Genomic DNA, 20,770 nt, shown 5'->3' on the forward strand with positions numbered 1-20,770 from the left:
CCCAGTCCCCAGCCCGCGCACTTCCCTGGGCCCGGGAGCTCCTTTTCCTGGAGTCAACAGAACCCAGCATCCGGTTGCCCGATGCAGTCTTTCATTGCCCAGTCTGCGGTTTTCCCAGGTAGTTGCCCCGCGGCGAATCCGAGATGTGGCAATCACCCTTACGCCAGGGTGCCGGGCCGCGGAGGTCAAGTCCCGCGCCCGGGGGCGGAGCGTGGAGCTGTGTCGCCCGGCTCAAGAAGGGCGGTGATTGGGGCGGCAGGGATGTGGCCGCCCCTGGGCTAACCAGGCAGCCCGGCTGGGCCCGGGAGCCAACGGGTGGGCGGGCTGCGGACTCGAGCGGGGCCTGCCGGGAAAGGGGCGGGCCAAGCTCACAGGGCCGAGGCGGGGCGAGGTGGGGGTGCTTAGTTTGCTGCGGGGGGCGGGGTCGCGGCTGCAGCAGCAACAGGGTGCGGCCGGGTGGGGAACGCGGGAGCGGACCCAGGAAGGCTGGTCCGCTACCGGCCCCTGCTCGGCTTGCAGGTCCCTGCGCGCCCCCGCCCTTCCCTAGACCCCAGCCGGGCCGCCGCCGGTGTCCAGGAAGGTGAGTGGGGGAGGGGAGATGGAGCCTGGGGCTGCCGAGAAGCAGGGAGGGAGGGGAAAGATCTTCAGGCCTCTGGGCGCAGGGGACCTTTATCAAAGGGAGCGGCGAGGGGAAGGGAGGGACCGTACGCAGGCGGGGAAGAGGTCGCTGGGGATCTTCAGGATTTTGCAGGGAAAAGCTTTAGCGGACCCATGGGTGCGGAAGGGACAGGCTGTGGCGGATGCAGACTGAGAGGGCCTGACGGGAAAAGGAAAGGATGGGCCCTGTGGACGCCACAGCGCCCCTTCCCCATCCGCAATGGCTTTCCCTCCCTCTCCTCCAGCTCCAGCCTGAACCATGTTTTTCACCTGTGGCCCAAATGAGGCCATGGTGGTCTCCGGTAAGTACTGTTGTACCCTTCCCAGCCAGTGACCCCAGAACCCCTGTGAGTCTGGCCTCTGCCCCTTCTCCCTCTCCCTACCAGCTTCCCAGCCCCAGACTTCTGCCCCTTGATGACCACGAACTGCCCAGTTTGATTCCCACCATTCCAAGGCCCAGATTGCTTCCCCTCCAGCTCCCAGATTCTCTCCTGTGGGTTGCTGTCCCCTAGCCCCCGCCAGTTCCTCAGTCTTCCACATTCAAGCTCTGCCACAGTTCCTCACTGCTCCTCACTTTGCAGGGTTCTGCCGAAGCCCCCCAGTCATGGTGGCTGGAGGACGAGTCTTTGTCCTGCCCTGCATCCAGCAGATCCAGAGGTAGGCAAGAAGGGAACCAGGGAAGGGGAACCTCCCATTTTCTCTTTTTCCTCCTTTTCTTACTGTCTGTCCCTTCTTTTTCCCCTAGGATCTCTCTCAACACACTGACCCTCAATGTCAAGAGTGAAAAGGTTTACACTCGCCATGGGGTCCCCATCTCAGTCACTGGCATTGCCCAGGTGAGGCTTTCAGAGCCTTTTCCCCAAAGTCTACTTCCCCATCACCCTCTCACCCGGACATTAAGACATCTTCTGGCCACAGCCTTCTCGATCCTTGCCTGCAGAGAAGTTCCTCTGCTAGTCTCATCTTTTCCAGGCACCCTCAAGGCACTTGCCGCCTCCTCCTTTCTTTCCCTGAAATGGAAGAAGCATTTCTTTGAGGGCTCTCCCTTCTCTCTGCTTCTTCTCTGACTTCATGAGGCCCCCACCACACCTTTCCTACCCCTACTCTGGCTACAGGTAAAAATCCAGGGGCAGAACAAGGAGATGCTGGCGGCCGCCTGTCAGATGTTCCTGGGGAAGACGGAGGCTGAGATTGCCCACATTGCCCTGGAGACGTTAGAGGGCCACCAGAGGGCCATAATGGCCCACATGACTGTGGAGGTTGGCCTGGGGGCAGGGAACCATCTGGAATGATGCCAAAATGAGGGGGACCCAAGGACCACACTAGTCTGTGAGAGACAGTGGATCTAAGAGCTTACATCCCGGCCGGGCAGGGTGCTTCATGCCTGTAATCCCAGCACTTTGGGACACCAAGGCGGGTGGATCACTTGAGGTCAGGAGTTCAAGACCAGCCTAGCCAACCTGGTGAAACCCCATCTCTACTAAAAATACAAAAATTAGCTGGGCATGGTGGTGGGTGCCTGTAATCCCAGCTACTTGGGAGGCTGAGGCAGGAGAATCGCTTGAACCCAGGAGGTAGAGGTTGCAGTGAGCCAAAAAAAAAAGAAATCTTACATCCCCTCTCCCCACCATCCTGTTATCACAGGAGATCTATAAGGACAGGCAGAAATTCTCAGAGCAGGTTTTCAAAGTGGCCTCCTCAGACCTGGTCAACATGGGCATCAGTGTGGTTAGCTACACTCTGAAGGACATTCACGATGACCAGGTAAAACTGGGCAATTGATCCTTCCCCACTTCCTTGCTCCCATCTCTTAAGCCGTCCAAGGGACTAATTTCTACATCTCTCCCACAGGACTATTTGCACTCTTTGGGAAAGGCTCGAACAGCTCAAGTCCAAAAAGATGCACGGATTGGAGAAGCAGAGGCCAAGAGAGATGCTGGGATCCGGGTGAGAGAGATGGGGGTTGCTTAGTGGGAAAGGGGATAGAAGTGGCACAACTGAGAAGAAGCAGGGGTGCTGGGTTAGCAGGGAAAATACTTGAGGCAGACAGAGAACCTTGGTGGGAAGCAGGCTCTCACTGTGGCCTTTCTCCCACTGCCCTGACATTTCCTACCTGATCTCTGCTTGGACAGGAAGCCAAAGCCAAGCAGGAAAAGGTGTCCGCTCAGTACCTGAGTGAGATCGAGATGGCCAAGGCACAGAGAGATTACGAGCTGAAGAAGGCCGCCTATGACATCGAGGTCAACACCCGCCGAGCACAGGCTGACCTGGCCTATCAGCTTCAGGTCAGAGCCACTGCACTGGGCAGATGGCCAGGCTGCTCTCTGCCCCTTTCCCATTCCTCTCAGGCTGTCCGTCTCAGGAACCACCACTTCTCATATTCTAACTCTGATCTTATTCTGGCTCTCCATCAGTGGACCAGCTCCCCTATATGAGGAGAGATTTAAAAGACTCAGATGTTACAGCTGAAAAGCTTTAAAGAAAAGGCCAGCTGGGTGTGGTGACTCGTGCCTGTAATCCCAGCACTTTGGGAGGCCAAGGCAGGCTGATTGCTTGACCTCAGGAGTTCAAGGCCAGCCTAGGCAACATGGTGAAACCCTGTCTCTACAAAAAATACAAACATCAGTCAGGCATGGCGGCTTGGGCCTGTAGTCACAGCTACTTGGGGGATGAGGCAGGAGGATTGCTTGAGGCAGGAGGATCGCTTGAGCCAGGATGTGCAGGTTGCAGTGAGTCAAGATCACACCACTGCACTCCAGCCTGGGTGACAGCGAGATCCTGTCTCAAAAAAAAAAAAAAAAAAAAAAGAGAAAAGAAAAAAAAGACCAGGAGCGGTGGCTCATGCCTGTAATCCCAGCACTTTGGGAGGCCAAGGAAGGTGGATCACAAGGTCAAGAGTTCGACACCAACCTGGCCAACATAGTGAAACCCCGTTTCTACTAAAAATACAAAAATTAGCCAGGTGTGGTGGCACGTACCTGTAGTCCCAGCTGCTTGGGAGGCTGAGGCCGGAGAATTGCTTGAACCCAGGAGACGGAGGTTGCAGTGAGCTAAGACCATGCCATTGCACTCCAGCCTGGTGACAGAGTGAGACTCCATCTCAAAAAAAAAAAAAAAAAAAAAAAATTCAAGAAGGGATATGATCAATAAAGCTGGTCATATGTTTGGAGCAGACTGTGTCTGTGCAAGGGTATCTGACTGAGAAAATGGATCCGAGCTCAGATCCGGCCCATGCCCCTCTAATCAAGCAGTGCTGACATGGGTCTGCATCTACACAGAGGAATTTCTAATTTGCACAGAAGCATGCTGTGGGCTAACAGCAGCCCTGGTTAATCAAAAAAGGGTATGAAGAAGGAAAACATGGACTTGGACATTGAATCCTGCAAAGTGAGATATGGGCAGCCCTTGATATTGCCAGGAGATATAGTTGATCTTCATTCTTCATTATTTGTATCTGAGAATTTGCCTATTCACTAAAATGTGTTGGTAACCTCAAAAGGTTACCAGTAAAGTCGCTGCACTTTCAGAATCATTTGCAGACACGCACAGAGTGGTGAGATAGCTGAGCCACCTGATGTGCAGTGCCCAGGTGAGGTTCAGCAAGGAGATGCTCTGCCGCCTTGTTTCAGCTCTCATATCATAAGCCATGTTATTTTCGCAGTATATTTACTGCCATGTTTTTTGCGTTTTTGTGCTTTTTCTTGGTGATTTCGCTCTTTAAAATGGCCCCCAAGCATCAGTACTGGAGTGCTGTCTGGTGTCCTTTAGTGCAAGCAGGCTATGATGTGCCTTATGGAAGAAATACATGTGTTAGGTAAGCTTCGTTCATGCAGGAGTTGTAGTGCTGTTAGCTGTGAGTTCAGTGTTAATGAATCAATAATATAGTTTACATAAGGTGTCTTTAAACAGAAACACATATAAAGCAAGGCTTTATATTGATCAGTTGATGAAAATGTTGTGACCAGAGGCTCACAGAAACCTAGCCCTGTATTTCTTCTAGGAACAAATTAGGTACTAACTAATTCAGCATTCATGACTACTTCATAGAACAGAACTACCAAGAATAATGAAAGTCAACTGTACTTTGAGACCTTTACCCAAAGGATAGCAATGTTATGCATTTTGTTTTTGCCAAGAGTTGGTACAGGCTGAAAGCATTATGAAGGTACAAAACATCTTTTGTTATTATGTTAAATTCCTGGGTGACTTGACAGGTTGAGCATGGCATAGAGCTTGGCAACTCAAACTGTGTTCTACCTAGCAGCAGCTACAGCATCATTGCGAAGCTTGTTAGAAATACAAAATTGCAGGCCCTGGCCCTCATCAACTGAATCAGAACCTGCATTTTAACAAAATCTTGAGGTGAATTCCTAGGTGATTTGTATGCACATTGGAGTTTGAGTTTGAAAAGGATTACCATAATGGAAACTGCTAGCTTGCAGTAAAGCTATGGATAAGGTTCTTAACCTTCTAAACATGACCTTACTTGTCTGCAGATTAAGGGATTGGGCTGGTTGGGCTCTTTTCAACTTTTATCAGTTTCTTCTTATGCACCAGGCACTGTGCTAGGTGTTCAGGAAAGGATTTATTCAACAAATATCTGTTAAGTGCCTCCTGTGTGCCAGACATCATTTTGGAGGTGAGGCTGTAAATATGAATGAGACAGAAAAGATTCCTGCCCTTATGCAGCTTACATTATGACACAGGAAACAGCTAGTAAGCAAGTAAATGACCTTCCCAGGCTATAATTCTTGTTTACGTGCTGTGAAGGAAATAAACAGGGTGATGTGAAAAACTGTGGGAGGGGAGTTATTAGGTTAGTGGGTGGTCAGAGAAAGTTTCTAAAGGCCAGGCGCGGTGGCTCAAGCCTGTAATCCCGGCACTTTGGGAGGCCGAGACGGGCGGATCACGAGGTCAGGAGATCAAGACCATCCTGGCTAACACGGTGAAACCCCGTCTCTACTAAAAAATACAAAAAAACTAGCCAGGCAAGATGGCGGGCGCCTATAGTCCCAGCTACTCGGGAGGCTGAGGCAGGAGAATGCCGTAAACCCGGGAGGCGGAGCTTGCAGTGAGCTGAGATCCGACCACTGCACTCCAGCCTGGGCTACAGAGTGAGACTCCGTCTCAAAAAAAAAAAGAAAAAAAAAGAAAGTTTCTATGAGGAAGTGGTGTTTGAGATCAGACCTGTAGATAAGAAGGAACAGAGTTCTGGGCCAAGAACATTCTAGCCTGTACTTTTTAAGTAGTCATATGTGGCTGGGCGCGGTGGTTCATGCCTGTAATCCCAATACTTGGAGAGGCCGACACAGGAAGATCACTTGAGGCCAGGAGTTTGAGACCAGCCTGGCCAACATGGTAAAACCCTATCTCTACCAAAAATACAAAAAATAGTAGCCGGGTGTGGTGGTGTGAGCTTGTAATTCCAGACACTCGGGAGGCTGAGGCATGAGAATCACTTGAACCCAGAAGGTGGGAGTGAGATCGCGCCACTGCACTCCAGCCTGGGTGACAAGCGAGACTCCTTCTAAGATAGATAGATAAATCGATCGAGACTCTGTCTAAGGTAGATAGATAGATAGGGCTAGTGGCTAGGCAGGAGGACCAGTAAGTGCAAAGGCCATGAGGTGGAGACAGAAAGGAGGTTTCTGATCTGAGGAGGCTGGTGTGCTGTGAATGAGGAGGAAAGGCTGACGGCCAGATCACAAAGGGTTTGTGTGGTCATGATGGAGACATAGAAGAGAATTGAAAGCACAGTGGAAAGCTATTGGAAAACCTCAATCAGAAAGGTGCCATGGTCTTATTTATATTTGTATAGGGATCAGTCTGGTTGCCTTGTGGAGAATGGACTGTATGAAGAGAGGAAGCAAGGCCAGGCGCGATGGCTCACGCCTGTAATCCCAACACTTTGGGAGGCCGAGGCGGGCAGATCACGAGGTCAGGAGATCGAGACCATCCTGGCTAACACGGTGAAACCCCATCTCTACTAAAAATACAAAAAATTAGCCAGGTGTGGTGGCGGGCGCCTGTAGTCCCAGCTACTCGGGAGGCTGAGGCAAGAGAATGGCATAAATCCGGGAGACGGAGCTTGCAGTGAGCCGAGATAACACCACTGCACTCCAGCCTGGGTGACAGAGCAAGACTCTGTCTCAAAAAAAAAAAAAAAAAAGGAAGTAAGAGATGAGTTGGGCTCTTTTTCAGAGATGATGGATTAAACGAATGTAGCTAATTTTACTCTCTCCTAAAACCTCACTAAAGCCAAAATGATTTTTTTTAAGATAAAGACAGAGGCTGGTCCAAAGGTAGTGAGTTATCTCAATTGATTGTTCAGTCAGTTACAGATTGAACTCCTTGTTCTGCTCTTTACCTACTTCTCACTACTGCACTTGACTAGTCTTTCTTCCTCTCTTTCCTTCTCTTCTCTCTTCTCTCCTCTCCTCCTCTTTGAGACTGAGTCTTACTCTGTCCACCAGGCTAGATAGAGCGCAGCGGTACAATCTCAGCTCACTATAGCTTCAACTACGAGGCTCAAGCGATACTCCCACCTCAGCTTCCCGAGTAGCTGGGTCTACAAGCATATGCCACCACACCTGGCTAATTTTTGTATGTTTTGTAGAGATGGAATTTCACCATGTTGCCTAGGCTGTTCTCAAATTCCTGGGCTCAAAGGATCCTTCCCACCTCAGCCTCCCAAAATCCCAGCATTTTGAGAAACTGAGGTGGATGGATCACTTGAGATCAGGAGTTCAAGATCAGCCTAGCCAACATGGTGAAACCCTGCCTCTACTAAAAAAAAATACAAAAATTAGCCAGACGTGGTAGCATATCTGTAGTCCCAGCTGCTTGGGAGGCTGAGGCAAAAGAATAGCTTGAACCTGGGAGGTGGAGGTTGCACTGAGCCAAGATCACGCCGCTGCACTCCAGCCTGGGCAATAGAGCGAAACTCTACCTAAAAGAAAAAAAAAAAGAAAATAAATAAATCTGCTTAAATAAGAGGAATTCTATGAATACACACATTCTTGTAGATGTTCAGAGTATCCCTGGAAGGATACACAAGAAGCTGGTCTGGGTGGCTACTTCTGGGAAAGGGACCCACGTGGTTTGGAGAATGTAGGAAGAAGCTTTCTCGTGGTTTACTTTTTTTTTCTGTTAAATCTGCACCATATGCAAAAGACAAAAAAGATCACGTGTCCCCACCCCCACAAAAAATAAGTCAGCCATTGCAGTAGCCTAGGCTAGCACTAAGGTTATTCTAGCAACAGTGGGGGGATTTGAGCAAGACTGGAGATAACAGAAGGCCACCATGTGCTCAGTGCCCTCCAGGTATTTATACTCTAGAAGGGGGCACAGGTGGGAAAAATAGATTAAACAGGAGCTCATCAGAGGAACACTGGACTCCACTGGGCTGGCCAAGCAGGAGGGGACCTACCTTCATGTACCTGCTCCTATTTTTTTTTTTTTTGGGAGATGGAGTCTTTTTTTATTTATTTATTTATTTATTTTGAGTCTAGTTCTGCCGCCCAGGCTGGAGTGCAGTGGCGCGATCTCGGCTCACTGCAAGCTCCACCTCCCGAGTTCACGCCATTCTCCTGGCTCAGCCTCCCGAGTAGCTGGGACTACAGGCGCCCACCACCGCGCCCGGCTATTTTTTGTATTTTTAGTAGAGACGGGGTTTCACTGTGATCTCGATCTCCTGACCTCGTGATCTGCCCGCCTCGGCCTCCCAAAGTGCTGGGATTACAGGCGTGAGCCACCGCGCCGGGCTGGAGATGGAGTCTTACTCTGTTGCCCGGGGTGAAGTGCAGTGGCGTAATCCCGGCTCACTGCAACCTTCACCTCCTAGGTTCAAGCAACTCTCCTGCCTCAGCCTCCCAGGTAGCTGGGACTACAGGTGTGTGCCACCACACCTGGCTAATTTTTTGTATTTTAGTAGAGACAGGGTTTCACCATGTTGACCAGGCTGGTCTTGAGCTCCTGAACTCAGGCAATCCACCCTCCTTGGCCTCCCAAAGTGTTAGGATTACAGGCGTGAGCCACCGCGCCCGGCCACCAGCTCCTATTTTTATATCCCACTCTGGAGCTCTGGTTCCGGGGCACTTCCTCTTCACTTCTGACTCAGAGCGCCCCTCCTACCCAGGTGGCCAAGACTAAGCAGCAGATTGAGGAGCAGCGGGTGCAGGTGCAGGTGGTGGAGCGGGCCCAGCAGGTGGCAGTGCAGGAGCAGGAGATCGCCCGGCGGGAGAAAGAGCTGGAGGCCCGTGTGCGGAAGCCAGCAGAAGCTGAGCGCTACAAGCTGGAGCGCCTAGCCGAGGCAGAGAAGTAAATGTCCCCTTCCTGACCCTTCCTAGCCCACTTGCCACCTAGGCACCCCAAGATGGAGGGCTGAAGCCTTCACCACCTGGACTGCTATGGATTTTAGGTTTCAGGAACCTCTGCCTTTGCAACACTGAGTCCCTGGGCTGCACCCTCCACTTTCCTTCTGTCCACAGGTCCCAACTAATTATGCAGGCGGAGGCAGAAGCTGAGTCGGTGCGGGTGAGTTAAGATGCAGCTCCTGCTGGCTTGTGGAGAGGGTGGGGGTTGCTGCTTGAGCTGGGATTTCTTGTTCTTAATGATTTCCGTCAATCTCACAAGCATCCTTAACCCTCAGATGCGTGGGGAAGCTGAGGCCTTTGCCATAGGGGCCCGAGCCAGAGCCGAGGCTGAGCAGATGGCCAAGAAGGCAGAAGCCTTCCAGCTGTACCAAGAGGCTGCTCAGCTGGACATGCTGCTAGAGAAGCTGCCCCAGGTCTGGAGGTTGTGTGGGCACCAAGAAAAGAGGAAATAGAACCAGGGACTAAGGGGTGGGGTGAAATGAGGGGCTTAGGGAGAACCAGGCTAGGGGGACCCTAAATTAGGGGTGGGAATTATTAGTGGCCAAAGTAAGGAAGGATGACCAATGGAACGAGGACCTTAAAACCCAGGGTAAGTTGTTTTATGAGGAGTGTGGTCAGATCATGGGCACTGAGTGGGCATCTCTCTCCTGCCAGGTGGCAGAGGAGATCAGTGGTCCCTTGACTTCGGCCAATAAGATCACACTGGTGTCCAGCGGCAGTGGGACCATGGGGGCAGCCAAAGTGACTGGGGAAGTACTGGACATTCTAACCCGCCTGCCAGAGAGTGTGGAAAGACTCACAGGCGTCAGCATCTCCCAGGTGAGGTCTCAGGTTGGAGCTGAGGAGCAGAATTGCTAGGTTCCTGTGTTGTATAACGCAGCAGGTGTAGCATTTCGCCAGCATCCAGGCCTGGGAGTCACTGATGTTTATTAATCACTTTCTGTGTGCCAGACACGGTGCTAAGCTTCTACATAAATGAGTTGTTTTATATACCCTTAGGGTATATAGGGTTTTACAAAGTCAAGAAACTGAACTTCCAGCATGTTCCTACTCATTCTGCTGGTGCAGCTGGAGTGAAATCTAGGTCAACTGTCTCTGCAACCTGTGCTTGTGGTCACCCCACTAGTATAGGGAACTAGTTGCAGCCTATTGACAGTTAATTAATTCCAGGGCATATCACTGCTTTTCTTGGTTCCCCAGTTAATTCACCTGTAGATCATGGTCGAGGTCAGCAAACAGGCTCTGGAACCACTGTTTTGTTAATCCTAGCTACAATGCCTGCTAGCTGTGATCTTGGACAAGTAATCAACCTCTCTATACCTGTTTGCTCACCTTAAAATTGGGTTAATAATTAGAAACTACCCTGTTGAATTGTTGAGGGGCTCGAGCAAATATTTGCAGTGTTTAGAATAGTGCCTGGTGTATAGTAAGCATTATGTGTATGGTAAAGAAATGGTGCCGGGTGCAGTGGCTCATGCCTGTAATCCCAGCACTTTGGGAGGCCGAGGTAGGCAGATCACCTGAGGTCAGGAGTTCGAGACCAGCCTGGCCAACATGGCGAATGAAACCCCATCTTTACGAAAAATGCAAAAAAAAAAATTTGCCAGGCTTGGTGGTGTCTGCCTGTAATCCCAGCTACTCGGGAGGCTGAGGCAGGAGAATTGCTGGAACCCAGGAGGCGGAGGTTGCAGTGAGCTGAGATTGCACCACTGCACTCCAGCCTGGGTAACAGAGCAAGACTCTATCTCAAAAAAGAAAAAAAGAAGCCAGGCACGGTGGCTCACGCCTGTAATCCCAGCACTTTGGGAGGCTGAGGCAGGCGGATCATGAGGTCAGGAGATGGAGACCATCCTGGCTAACATGGTGAAACCCTGTCTGTACTAAAAATACAAAACAGCCAGGCATGGCGTTGTGCGCCTATAGTCCCAGCCGCTGGGGAGGCTGAGGCAGGAGAATGGTGAGAACCTGGGAGGCAGAGCTTGCAGTGAGCCAAGATTGCGCCACTGCACTCCAGCCTGGGTGACAGAGCGAGACTCCATCTCAAAAAAAAAAAAGAGAGAGAGAAAGAAATGCATATTTGGACTGGGCGCTGTGGCTCATGCTTATAATCCCATAACCTTGGGAGGCCAAGGTGGATGGATCAGCTGAGGTCAGAAGTTTGAGATCAGCCTGGCCAACATGGTGAAACCCCATCTCTATCAAAAATACAAAAATTAGCCGGGTATGGTGGCGCATACCTGTAATCCCAGCTACTCGGGAGGCTGAGGAAAGAGAATCACTTGAACTCAGGAGGCGGAGGTTGCAGTAAGCCAAGATTGCACCACTGCACTCCAGCCTGGGTAACAGACTGAGATTCCATCTCAAAAAAAAAAAAGCATATGTAAATAAAAGCCCTGGATCATACCGATGACCTTCAAACTGGGTTCCTTGGAGCCTCCTGGAGGCCTGCAGTGGAATATTCATAGCTAAGGAGAGTGCAAACAAGGCTCTGCCCCTTCTCTTCTCTTGAGTGATTTATTGTATGTGGATCCTGATGTCTTTGTTTAGGGAAACAGGATGAGGTAAGGCACCAGAAAGAAGACTCCTGGCCGTGTGTGTTCTCCCTATAGCCCATTCATCTAAATGGGGGCCCAGGAGAGCAGGGGCCTCAACCTCCCAAATGTTCCCAAGTGTCACCTGCTGTTGTCTTTTTGCCAGGTGAATCACAAGCCTTTGCGAACAGCTTGAGCCTTCAGCCCTCACAGATGCCCAGCCTCATAGCTGAAGTTGCCTGAATGATCCTCCTGTTGCATGTAATCCACTGGCCTCCCTGAGCATGTCCATTGACAGTGAGGTCCCACCCCTCATCTCTCCTTGCCAAATAGTTTGTGCCTTGTCTTGAAGGGGGTTGCTCCCCTTGCCAACCTCACACTGCTATGATTGCCAACTCCAGTGGTCCCATGTCAGCCTTCTGATGATCCCACTCCACCCCATCTCAACTTATTTAATTCCTAATTAAATCAGACTGTTGGAGCCTGTTGTCTAGAATACTTTGCTGACCAAGACTGAAGGATGTGCTGGAGGTTTTCAACTTTGCTACCCAAATAAATTGCTATAAGTAAGTACTGATACTTATCAACAATTAATAAAACAGAAGCAACTGGAAATGAATGCTTGGCCCGGCATGGTGGCTCACATCTGTAATCCCAGGACTTTGGGAGCCCAAGGCAGACAGATCATCTGAGGTCAGGAGTTTGAGACCAGCCTGGCCAACATGGCGAAACCTTGTCTCTACCAAAAATACAAAAATTAGCCAGGTAGGGTGGCACGTGCCTGTAGTCCCAGCTACTTGGGAGACTGAGACAGGAGAACCACTTGAACCTGGGAAGTGGAGGTTGCAGTGAACCAAGATCACACCACTGCACTCTAACCTAAGCAACAGAGTGAGACTGTTTGAAAAAAAAAAAAAATGAATGCTAGAGTCAGGTGTGGTGACTCTTGCCTGTAGTCCTAGCTACTTGGGAGGCTGAGGTGGGAGGATCACTTGAGCTCAGGAGTCTGAGGCTGTAGTGAGCCGTGATCGTACCACTGCACTCCAGCCTGGGTGACAAAGCAAGATTCTGGCTCTATTAGAAAGAAAATGAACGCTAGAATGTAGCTTCCTCCTTTGCATAAAATAGGCTTTCTAGAATGGGAGAAAAGCAAGTTACTTATATACTGTCAAGAGTTTTAGAGTTAATTTTTCCCAACAGTGTATTATAGTCAGAAAAGCATGCTAAAATAGAAGGACTGTTGAGAATAGTATTAGTTCCCAGAATTCCTGAAAATATGGCAAAAGGAATTATTGTTTTCAGGGTAGCTTTGAGACTTGCATTGAGAACTTAAAACTATGAGGTATGAGGTAGCAGATGGTACAGATTGTTTTAGAATGGGACTGTAAGGTAGTATTCCCGATTTTTTTTTTTAAACACAGGTCTTGGGCCGGGCGTGGTGGCTCATACTTGTAATCCGAGCACTTTGGGCCTGGCACAGTGGCTCATGCTTGTAATCCCAGCACTTTAGGAGGCTGAGACGGGTGGATCACTTGAAGTCAGGAGTTTGACCAGCCCTGGCCAACGTGGTGAAACCCCATCTCTACTAAAAATACAAAAATTAGCCTGGCGTGATGGCGGGCGCCTGTAATCCCAGCTACTTGGGAAGCTGAGGCAGGAGAATTCCTGGAACCCCGGAGGCAAAAGTTTAGTGAGCCAAGATCGCGCCAATGCGCTCCCCCCAGGCAACAAGGCAAGACTCCATCTCAAAAAAAAAAAAGACAAGGTCTTGCTGTCACCCAGGCTGGGGTGCAGGGGTACGGTCAGGGCTCATTGCAGCCTCGCCCTCCCACCCAACCCCCACCCTGGCCAACAACCACCACCCCCTACCCCGGTAGCTGGGACTACACACATGCGCCACCATGCCCAGCTTTTTTTTTTTTTTTTTTTTTGGTTAGATGGTTCACTGTTGCCCAGGCTGGTGCGGAACTCCTGGGCTCAAGCCATTCTCCTGCCTCGGCCCCCCAGTGCTGGGATTACAGGTGGGAGCCACCATACCAGGGCTTCACTAGTTATCTTGGTGTCACAGGTTGACTAAGCCTATAGGATCACAAGAAACGGCCGTGGGTACACATAACCCAAAGGAATCCTGGGCTGAGTGGCCAAGGCCAGTTCAACCATTTCTGGTTCAGTACATCTGGGTGGGACAAAAAACTTCCATTTATTTCTGCAAGTTTCCAGAGGATGTGGATGCTGGTCTGGAAACCAGTTACGCATGACTTGTCATTCTTCTCAGCTTCCATTTTCCAGCCCTGGATCCTGTATCTAAGCCTATGCCTTCCCCAGTTAAGACTCATTGGTGGACCTGGTGCATTGGCTCACCTGGCTCATACCTACAGTCCCGCTGCTTGGGAGAATGAGGATTGCCCGAGCCCAGGACATCAAGGCTGCAGTGAGCTGTCAGACTCCATTAAAAAGACTGACTGGTGCTGAGAACAGTTTGGGTACCAGAGATAATGATGTGAGGGTCTATTCAGTAGTGTCCTTACCAGTACCTCCCTGAAATATCAAATCGGCAGACGCCCAAGTCCCTCATATAAAATGTAGTATTTGCATATAACCTGTGTACTTTAAATCATCTCTATATTACTTGTAATACCTAATCTAATGCAAATATTATGTAAATAGTTTATACTATTATTGTTTAGGGAATAATGAGAAGTCTATATATGTCCAGTACAACTATTTTCCCAATATCCAGTTGGTTGAATCCATGGATGCAGAACCCATAGATGGGACAGGAACTTAATATTGTGAAGTGTCAATTTAAGGAGAGCAGTGCACCTGAACTCAGGCCCCAGGCCTCCATCAGCAGTGTTTCCCTAAATAAGCACACATCTCGTAGCTTTTTTCAATTCCCATTTATTTTTGGCTCTTGGGGCGATGTCATCTTTTCAATATGAAAAAAAGCAGCAAGTTCAACACAAAATAGAAATCTCAAATGTAGGAAAGAACAAAAAACTAAGTGTGTGTGGGGGGAAGCAACAGCAAAATGAAGAAATGAGATGTTGCAAAAAAAGATGGAGGGTTCCCCTCTCCTCTGGGGATTGACTCAAACACTGATGTGGCAGTATACACCATTCCAGTCAGGGATGCTTGTTCTTTTTGGGGGATAAGAAAAGATGGGGATTCAGAGGACGTTTCTGGAGGCTTAGGGACCAAGGCTGGTCTCTTTCCCCCCGGCCCTGCCCCCGCCCCCTCCCCCTTGATGCCTTTCTCTGATCAGGGGAAAGGAGTTCGAATGAGGGAGGTAGAGTTGGAAAGGGAAGGATTCCACTTGACAGAGTGGGTCAGACCCCTCCAAAGAGTAGAGCTTGGAGGGAGATTGAAAGTGGAGATAATACTGCTGACACCTCCCTTGAAGCTGAGATGGTAAATGGACATACTTGGAAATTAGTGACTTTAATAGCCTGGATTTCCCTCTCCAAAACTTAGAATGGAAAATCCCATCCCCTCCCTTATATAGTGACTTCTACCCACTACCTTCTACCACTTTCTACTTTGGGCTTAGGATGGTGGCCATTATCTACATGGGTTTTCAGCACCTGGTTGGTTCTAAATGGGATCTGGATGAGACCCAGCGTCTTGGAGATTTTTAAGAGGGAAATATTAACTGGACAGATGGAAGGAATGGGCACCAGAAGGAAATACAGGGTCACCAGAATGGCAGAAACCTAGGTTTCCCAGAGTGGAAAGAGAGAGGAGACATTCAACAAACAAGTATTTATTGAGTGCCTACTATGTGCTAGGCACTGTTCTAGACCCCCCCCCAGAAGAAAAAACAAAAAACAAGATAGAGGCAGCAAACACAAATTCTGAGGGAGAGGAAAGGGGCAGTTGAGTAAGACGGCTAAGGGAACTGAGAAGCCTGAGGTGATGGGGGCTCTGCCTTAGGCCTCCTCTTCGGCCTCCTCACCGAAATCCTCCTCCTCTTCTGCGGTGGCATCCTGGTACTGCTGATACTCAGAGACGAGGTCGTTCATGTTGCTCTCAGCCTCAGTGAACTCCATCTCGTCCATGCCCTCGCCTGTGTACCAGTGGAGGAAGGCCTTCCGGCGGAACATGGCAGTGAACTGCTCCGAGATGCGCTTGAAGAGCTCCTGGATGGCCGTGCTGTTGCCGATGAAGGTGACTGCCATCTTGAGGCCACGAGGTGGGATGTCACAGACAGCTGTCTTGACGTTGTTGGGGATCCATTCCACAAAGTAGCTGCTGTTTTTGTTCTGCACGTTAAGCATCTGCTCATCGACCTCCTTCATGGACATCCGACCACGGAAGACAGCAGCCACGGTGAGGTATCGGCCGTGGCGGGGGTCACAGGCAGCCATCATGTTCTTGGCATCGAAGACCTGCTGGGTGAGTTCTGGCACTGTAAGAGCTCGATATTGCTGGCTTCCACGGCTGGTGAGAGGGGCAAAGCCAGGCATAAAGAAATGGAGGCGTGGGAAGGGGACCATGTTGACTGCCAATTTGCGGAGGTCAGCATTGAGCTGGCCAGGGAAGCGGAGGCAGGTGGTGACACCGCTCATGGTGGCTGAGACGAGGTGGTTCAGATCCCCGTAGGTTGGTGTGGTCAGCTTCAGAGTACGGAAGCAGATATCATAGAGGGCCTCGTTGTCAATGCAATAGGTCTCATCAGTGTTCTCTACCAACTGATGGACGGAGAGGGTGGCATTGTAGGGCTCGACCACGGTGTCAGATACTTTGGGTGAAGGAACCACACTGAAGGTGTTCATGATGCGATCAGGGTACTCTTCTCGGATCTTGCTGATAAGGAGAGTGCCCATTCCAGAGCCTGTGCCTCCACCCAGTGAGTGGGTCAGCTGGAAGCCCTGCAGGCAGTCACAGCTCTCTGCCTCCTTCCGTACCACATCCAGGACAGAATCAACCAGCTCGGCCCCCTCTGTGTAGTGGCCTTTGGCCCAGTTGTTACCTGCCCCAGACTGACCTGGAATGCAGTCAGGAGAAAAGCTCAATTAACAGGGTATGGAAGATACATGATGTTTCCATCTTTCAACTTTAGAAATAATTCCCTTGGATGTATCTTCTTTCTCCTTCACTGTGATGTATTCTCCCCCCACTGCCCCATAATGTACCAGCAACAGCAGGCACTACCTCTACCCTACCTCTACCCTCCATTAGATTTCAGAATACAGTTCTTAGCACTCCAGTACAACAATCATCTCCTAACTTTTGCTGTGTCCTTGCACCCAAATAAGTTGAACACGATAGTATATCATCTGCTAATATCATCTGTATAACTTACCAAATACAAAGTTGTCTGGTCTAAAGATCTGGCCAAAAGGACCTGAGCGAACAGAGTCCATGGTCCCAGGTTCTAGATCCACCAGGATGGCACGAGGAACATATTTGCCACCTATAAAGAATAAAGTTAAGAGCTGTGAGATCTGGCAGAGGGAAAGGTTTATAGATACACTGGGAATGGAAGACAGCAGGGACCCAAGACTTGTTCCAGGTCCTGCCACCAGGTGGCAGCAGACGTCTTTGGCCCCGACGGTGGTTCACAAAAGGGAGAAAATGATAGATTCACCGAAAGGGGATAAGGCGTGCCAGGAATGGAAAGAGACCCCAGAGAAGTGGGAGACAGGGAAGGGGAACCTGAGCTGCCCGGGCTCTTGCCCTTACCTGTGGCTTCATTGTAGTACACGGAGATGCGGTCCAGCTGCAGGTCGCTGTCCCCGTGGTAGGTGCCGGTGGGGTCGATGCCATGTTCATCACTGATCACCTCCCAGAACTGCCGGGCAGGAGCAACGAGACCACAAGTCAAGTCCCAGTCAACTACGTCCCCAACTACCATTTTATTTCATCTTTTTCTTAACTTTTTTCTTTTTTTTTTTGAGACGGAGTCTCGCTCTGTCGCCAGGCTGGAGTGCAATGGCGCTATCTCGGCTCACTGCAACCTCTGCTTCCCGGGTTCAAGCGATTCTCCTGCCTCAGCCTCCGGAGTAGCTGGGACTACAGGCGCGCGCCACCACGCCCAGCTAATTTTTTGTATTTTTAGTAGAGACGGGTTTCACCATGTTGACCAGGATGGTCTAGATCTCTTGATCCGCCCACCTCGGCCTCCTAAAGTGCTGGGATTACAGGCGTGAGCCACCGCGCCCAGCTTCTTTTAATTTTTAAGACAGGGTCTTCCTCTGTTGCCCAGCCTGCAGTGCAGTGGTGCAATCACGGATCACTACAGCCTGAAACTCCCAGGCTCAACCGATCCTCCCATCTCAGCCTCTCGAATAGCTGGGACCACAGACGCGCGCCACCACACCCAGTTAATTTTTTTTTTTTTTTTTTGAAGAGATGTGGCCGGGGGGAGGGGTCTCGCTTTGTTGCCCAGGATGGTCTCAAACCCCTGAGCGGGAGCGATCCCAATTAGCCCGCCTCAGCCCCACATCTCCCATTTTAATCCCACACGCGCTCAGGCCGTTGTTCTAGGGCCTGGCATCCCGTGTGCCTGCCACACCCTTCCCCTAGACACTCGCTCCCCCGGGAAAGCCACAGCTTTCCCGGCTCGGGATTATGTGCAGCGGGTCCCAAGTGCTCGGTGGGCGGATGGAGGTCGACCATACTTGGATAAGCGCCGCTGTTCTTCCCCCGAGCTGGGCACCGCCCCACCGCGCGGCGCACAAAAGGCTCGGGGCACTAGAAGAGCTGCTGCCGCAGTCGACCACCCCCCACCCTCCACGTGACTGCGGCGCACGCGCAGGTCGAGCCGCCGACAAAAGACTTCGCACGTGGGCGGGGCCAGGGGCAAGAATTCCGCGCGAGGGGCGGGGCCCAGGGTAGCGCGCCCCTCCCGGCGGGCAACGCCGCATTGTCCCCGCGCGCCAGCGGCGCCCTGGCCCCGCCCCGCAGGGCCCCGCCCTTCTGCTACAACGTAGCACCCGCACTTCCTCCCGCCCCTCCCCCGCTACACTGTAACCGCGCGCAAAAAAAAAAAAACCCTTGGCCTCGGAATTTTATTCCTTTGCTAGATTTCTCCCCCTTGATTTAAAGCATTCTTTCTCTCCCATTAAGTCCTGAAGGACTCGTTAAAGAAAACCACACACCCCCATTTTCTCGACATATCAGTTCACGCCCTAAAGAGGTCTCGCTTAGGTGCCATGAAAGCAAGAAAAATTAATCCCGTTCTTATTCTCCTTCCACCCCGGAACAACTACAGGACCGGCCCTCCGGGGTCGCGGGCGCCCTGGGGTCCCTGATCTTTTGTGAATGGTAGCGCCCAGCGCAGCCCACCCTGGCGCATCGCCCCCCGACCTTTGCACTGGAGCTCTCTGCAGCCGCCCGACAGCCTCACCCCTTCCCGCTCCCGTTTGGCCCTAAGAACCCCGCAGGGGGGGCTGGGCGGGATGCACATGGGCAAAACCTCGCCCCGCTTTGTCTCCGACTGTTTCCGCATCTCTCTCCCTGCCCGGTTCTTGGACCGTTAGAAGCCCTTTTAAGTAACATATGTCCTTGGTCTTCCCGCCCCCGAAACCCGAAGAGCCCTTTTACTAGTTTCTCCAAAATGTGCCTGCCAAGAAAAATGATTCCCAGTTTTCCAAAAGCAAATGCTAGTTATTATATATATAAATGTAACAAACTTGGGAGGGGCAAAGCTTGATTAAGAATGGAGAGTGCAAATGCCCCACAACCATTTTTTCATAACTTACCTGGATTTTTCCTTCTAAAAAGAAATAAAAGAGGTGTAAAATTCTTACCTTGGCACCGATCTGGTTGCCACACTGACCGGCCTGGATGTGCACGATTTCCCTCATGGTTAAAATTAATTTTTTTTGCTCGCCTCAAGGAATGTATGGGGCAAGAAAATAAGTAATTTTTTTTCTCTGCAGGTCGCAGGCTGGAAGGTTGGAACGCGCCCCAGACGCTGGAGCAGCGAGGTGCGAACGCGGCGGCAGGAAGGTTCTGAGAGGGAGAAAGGAGAGGGGAGGGCGCGGAGGGAAGGCAGGCTGGGCGGGGCGCGCGTGCGCCGGGGCTGGGAGGCGGGAGAATCGGCCCCGCGCGCGGTCGGGAGACAAAGCCTCATCGAGCCTGGCCCTGATTAGTCGATGCCGGTCATGTACCAGGCGTCCATTGGCCTCTGAGCCAGTGGACGAGCGCAGTCCTCTTTGGGAGTTGTAGTCCCCTATTGTTGTTCACGGTGCAAAATGAAGTGACGAATGGGTGGGTACCGGTTTGGTTTTTGTTGGGTTTTTGTTTTGTAAATGAAAAACGACCTTGCGCAAGATTCCTTTCCTCTGTGCCTGAGGTTTTTGTACAAAAAGTGAGCAGTTCCCGGGGATGCAGGGATTGAGAAGTCTGGGGTTCCAGAAGTTGGGTGGTGAGGTACGCCCTAAAAGCTCCCAGCTGCAGTACCTCTAGGGAAGACAGAATTGCTTAGCTCAGCGAAAAATGGGGAGGAGTGTGGCACCGTGCTCTGCTACCTCTGGCCTTTGGTGACCCAAGTCATGAACTTAAGTAAGCTTCTGCTCTCTCAAATACTTCAAGAAGGGAATCGCCCTCTTGCTATTTCCTTGGAAATTTTCGAGTCATTGTTTTGAAAGAGAAACAAAATTGCAGCAAGGGCTTTTCAGGATAGAGATGTTGTCTGGAGAGTATGTTCAAAGAATAAAATAGTTTAGAGAAACCGACATCGGGGATTTGTGAAACTAGAAGTCTCCATCCACGTAGGAGATCTGGGCCTTAGGGCAGACTTTGAAGACACCTTGATCTTCTTGTCAAACAGGGAACTATGGAATGAGATGCCTGATAGATTTTCAGTTTTTTCAGCCTACCTTTTTATACATGTTAATGAAGTCAGTGGTTTTTCAATTCGCTTATTTCACTGACCAGGTGGCCGCCATTGCAACTCTGCAAGATACCCAGTATTGAAAAAGGAGAGAGGGGAAATTGATGGGGGAAAATTGGATGGGCTCAAGACAGAGTCCACCAGCTTCTTCCCAGAGATTTATTCACTTATTTGATAGTTACTATGTATCCACCAAATTAGGAACTATGGTTACAAAATGATTAATAATTAGTTCCCTGTCCTCCAGGATGTTGCAGTCTGGCCACTCAGAAATGTAGTATCGAGTCAACATCATTGTTCATTCACATTCGATTACACACAGATATATATATATATATATATATATATATATATATATATATATA

The 20,770-nt window shown here is 50.5% G+C and overlaps 2 protein-coding genes across 5 annotated transcripts; one reads left to right on the forward strand and one right to left on the reverse strand.

The window, feature by feature from the left end:
• The first annotated feature begins 403 nt into the window (after positions 1 to 403).
• Positions 404 to 12,182, forward strand: FLOT1 (flotillin 1). 3 transcript variants are annotated; one of them, XM_005553612.5, is made up of 13 exons: positions 404 to 580; positions 903 to 959; positions 1,239 to 1,314; positions 1,403 to 1,493; positions 1,773 to 1,916; positions 2,302 to 2,421; positions 2,509 to 2,604; positions 2,790 to 2,942; positions 8,795 to 8,976; positions 9,147 to 9,192; positions 9,308 to 9,445; positions 9,687 to 9,851; positions 11,730 to 12,182. In XM_005553612.5, exons 2-13 carry the CDS (start codon positions 917 to 919, stop codon positions 11,757 to 11,759), a joined length of 1,284 nt encoding a protein of 427 aa, XP_005553669.1. In that variant the 5' UTR covers positions 404 to 580; positions 903 to 916; the 3' UTR covers positions 11,760 to 12,182. The 3 variants fall into 3 exon arrangements, with proteins under 3 accessions (XP_005553669.1, XP_073894688.1, XP_065400312.1); XM_074038587.1 differs by lacking the exon at positions 1,403 to 1,493; XM_065544240.2 differs by lacking the exons at positions 1,773 to 1,916; positions 2,302 to 2,421.
• Positions 12,183 to 15,310: 3,128 nt separating this feature from the next.
• TUBB (tubulin beta class I) lies at positions 15,311 to 19,533 on the reverse strand. Of its 2 annotated transcripts, none has more exons than XM_005553615.4 (4): positions 19,318 to 19,533; positions 17,249 to 17,357; positions 16,869 to 16,979; positions 15,311 to 16,550 (listed from the first exon to the last, which is right to left on the reverse strand). In XM_005553615.4, exons 1-4 carry the CDS (start codon positions 19,372 to 19,374, stop codon positions 15,493 to 15,495), a joined length of 1,335 nt encoding a protein of 444 aa, XP_005553672.1. In that variant the 5' UTR covers positions 19,375 to 19,533; the 3' UTR covers positions 15,311 to 15,492. The 2 variants fall into 2 exon arrangements, with proteins under 2 accessions (XP_005553672.1, XP_005553671.4); XM_005553614.4 differs by lacking the exon at positions 19,318 to 19,533 and adding an exon at positions 18,187 to 18,300.
• Positions 19,534 to 20,770: the final 1,237 nt, after the last annotated feature.

Source organism: Macaca fascicularis, chromosome 4 (assembly GCF_037993035.2).
Source record: "Macaca fascicularis isolate 582-1 chromosome 4, T2T-MFA8v1.1".
NCBI classification, from domain to species: Eukaryota; Metazoa; Chordata; class Mammalia; order Primates; family Cercopithecidae; genus Macaca; species Macaca fascicularis.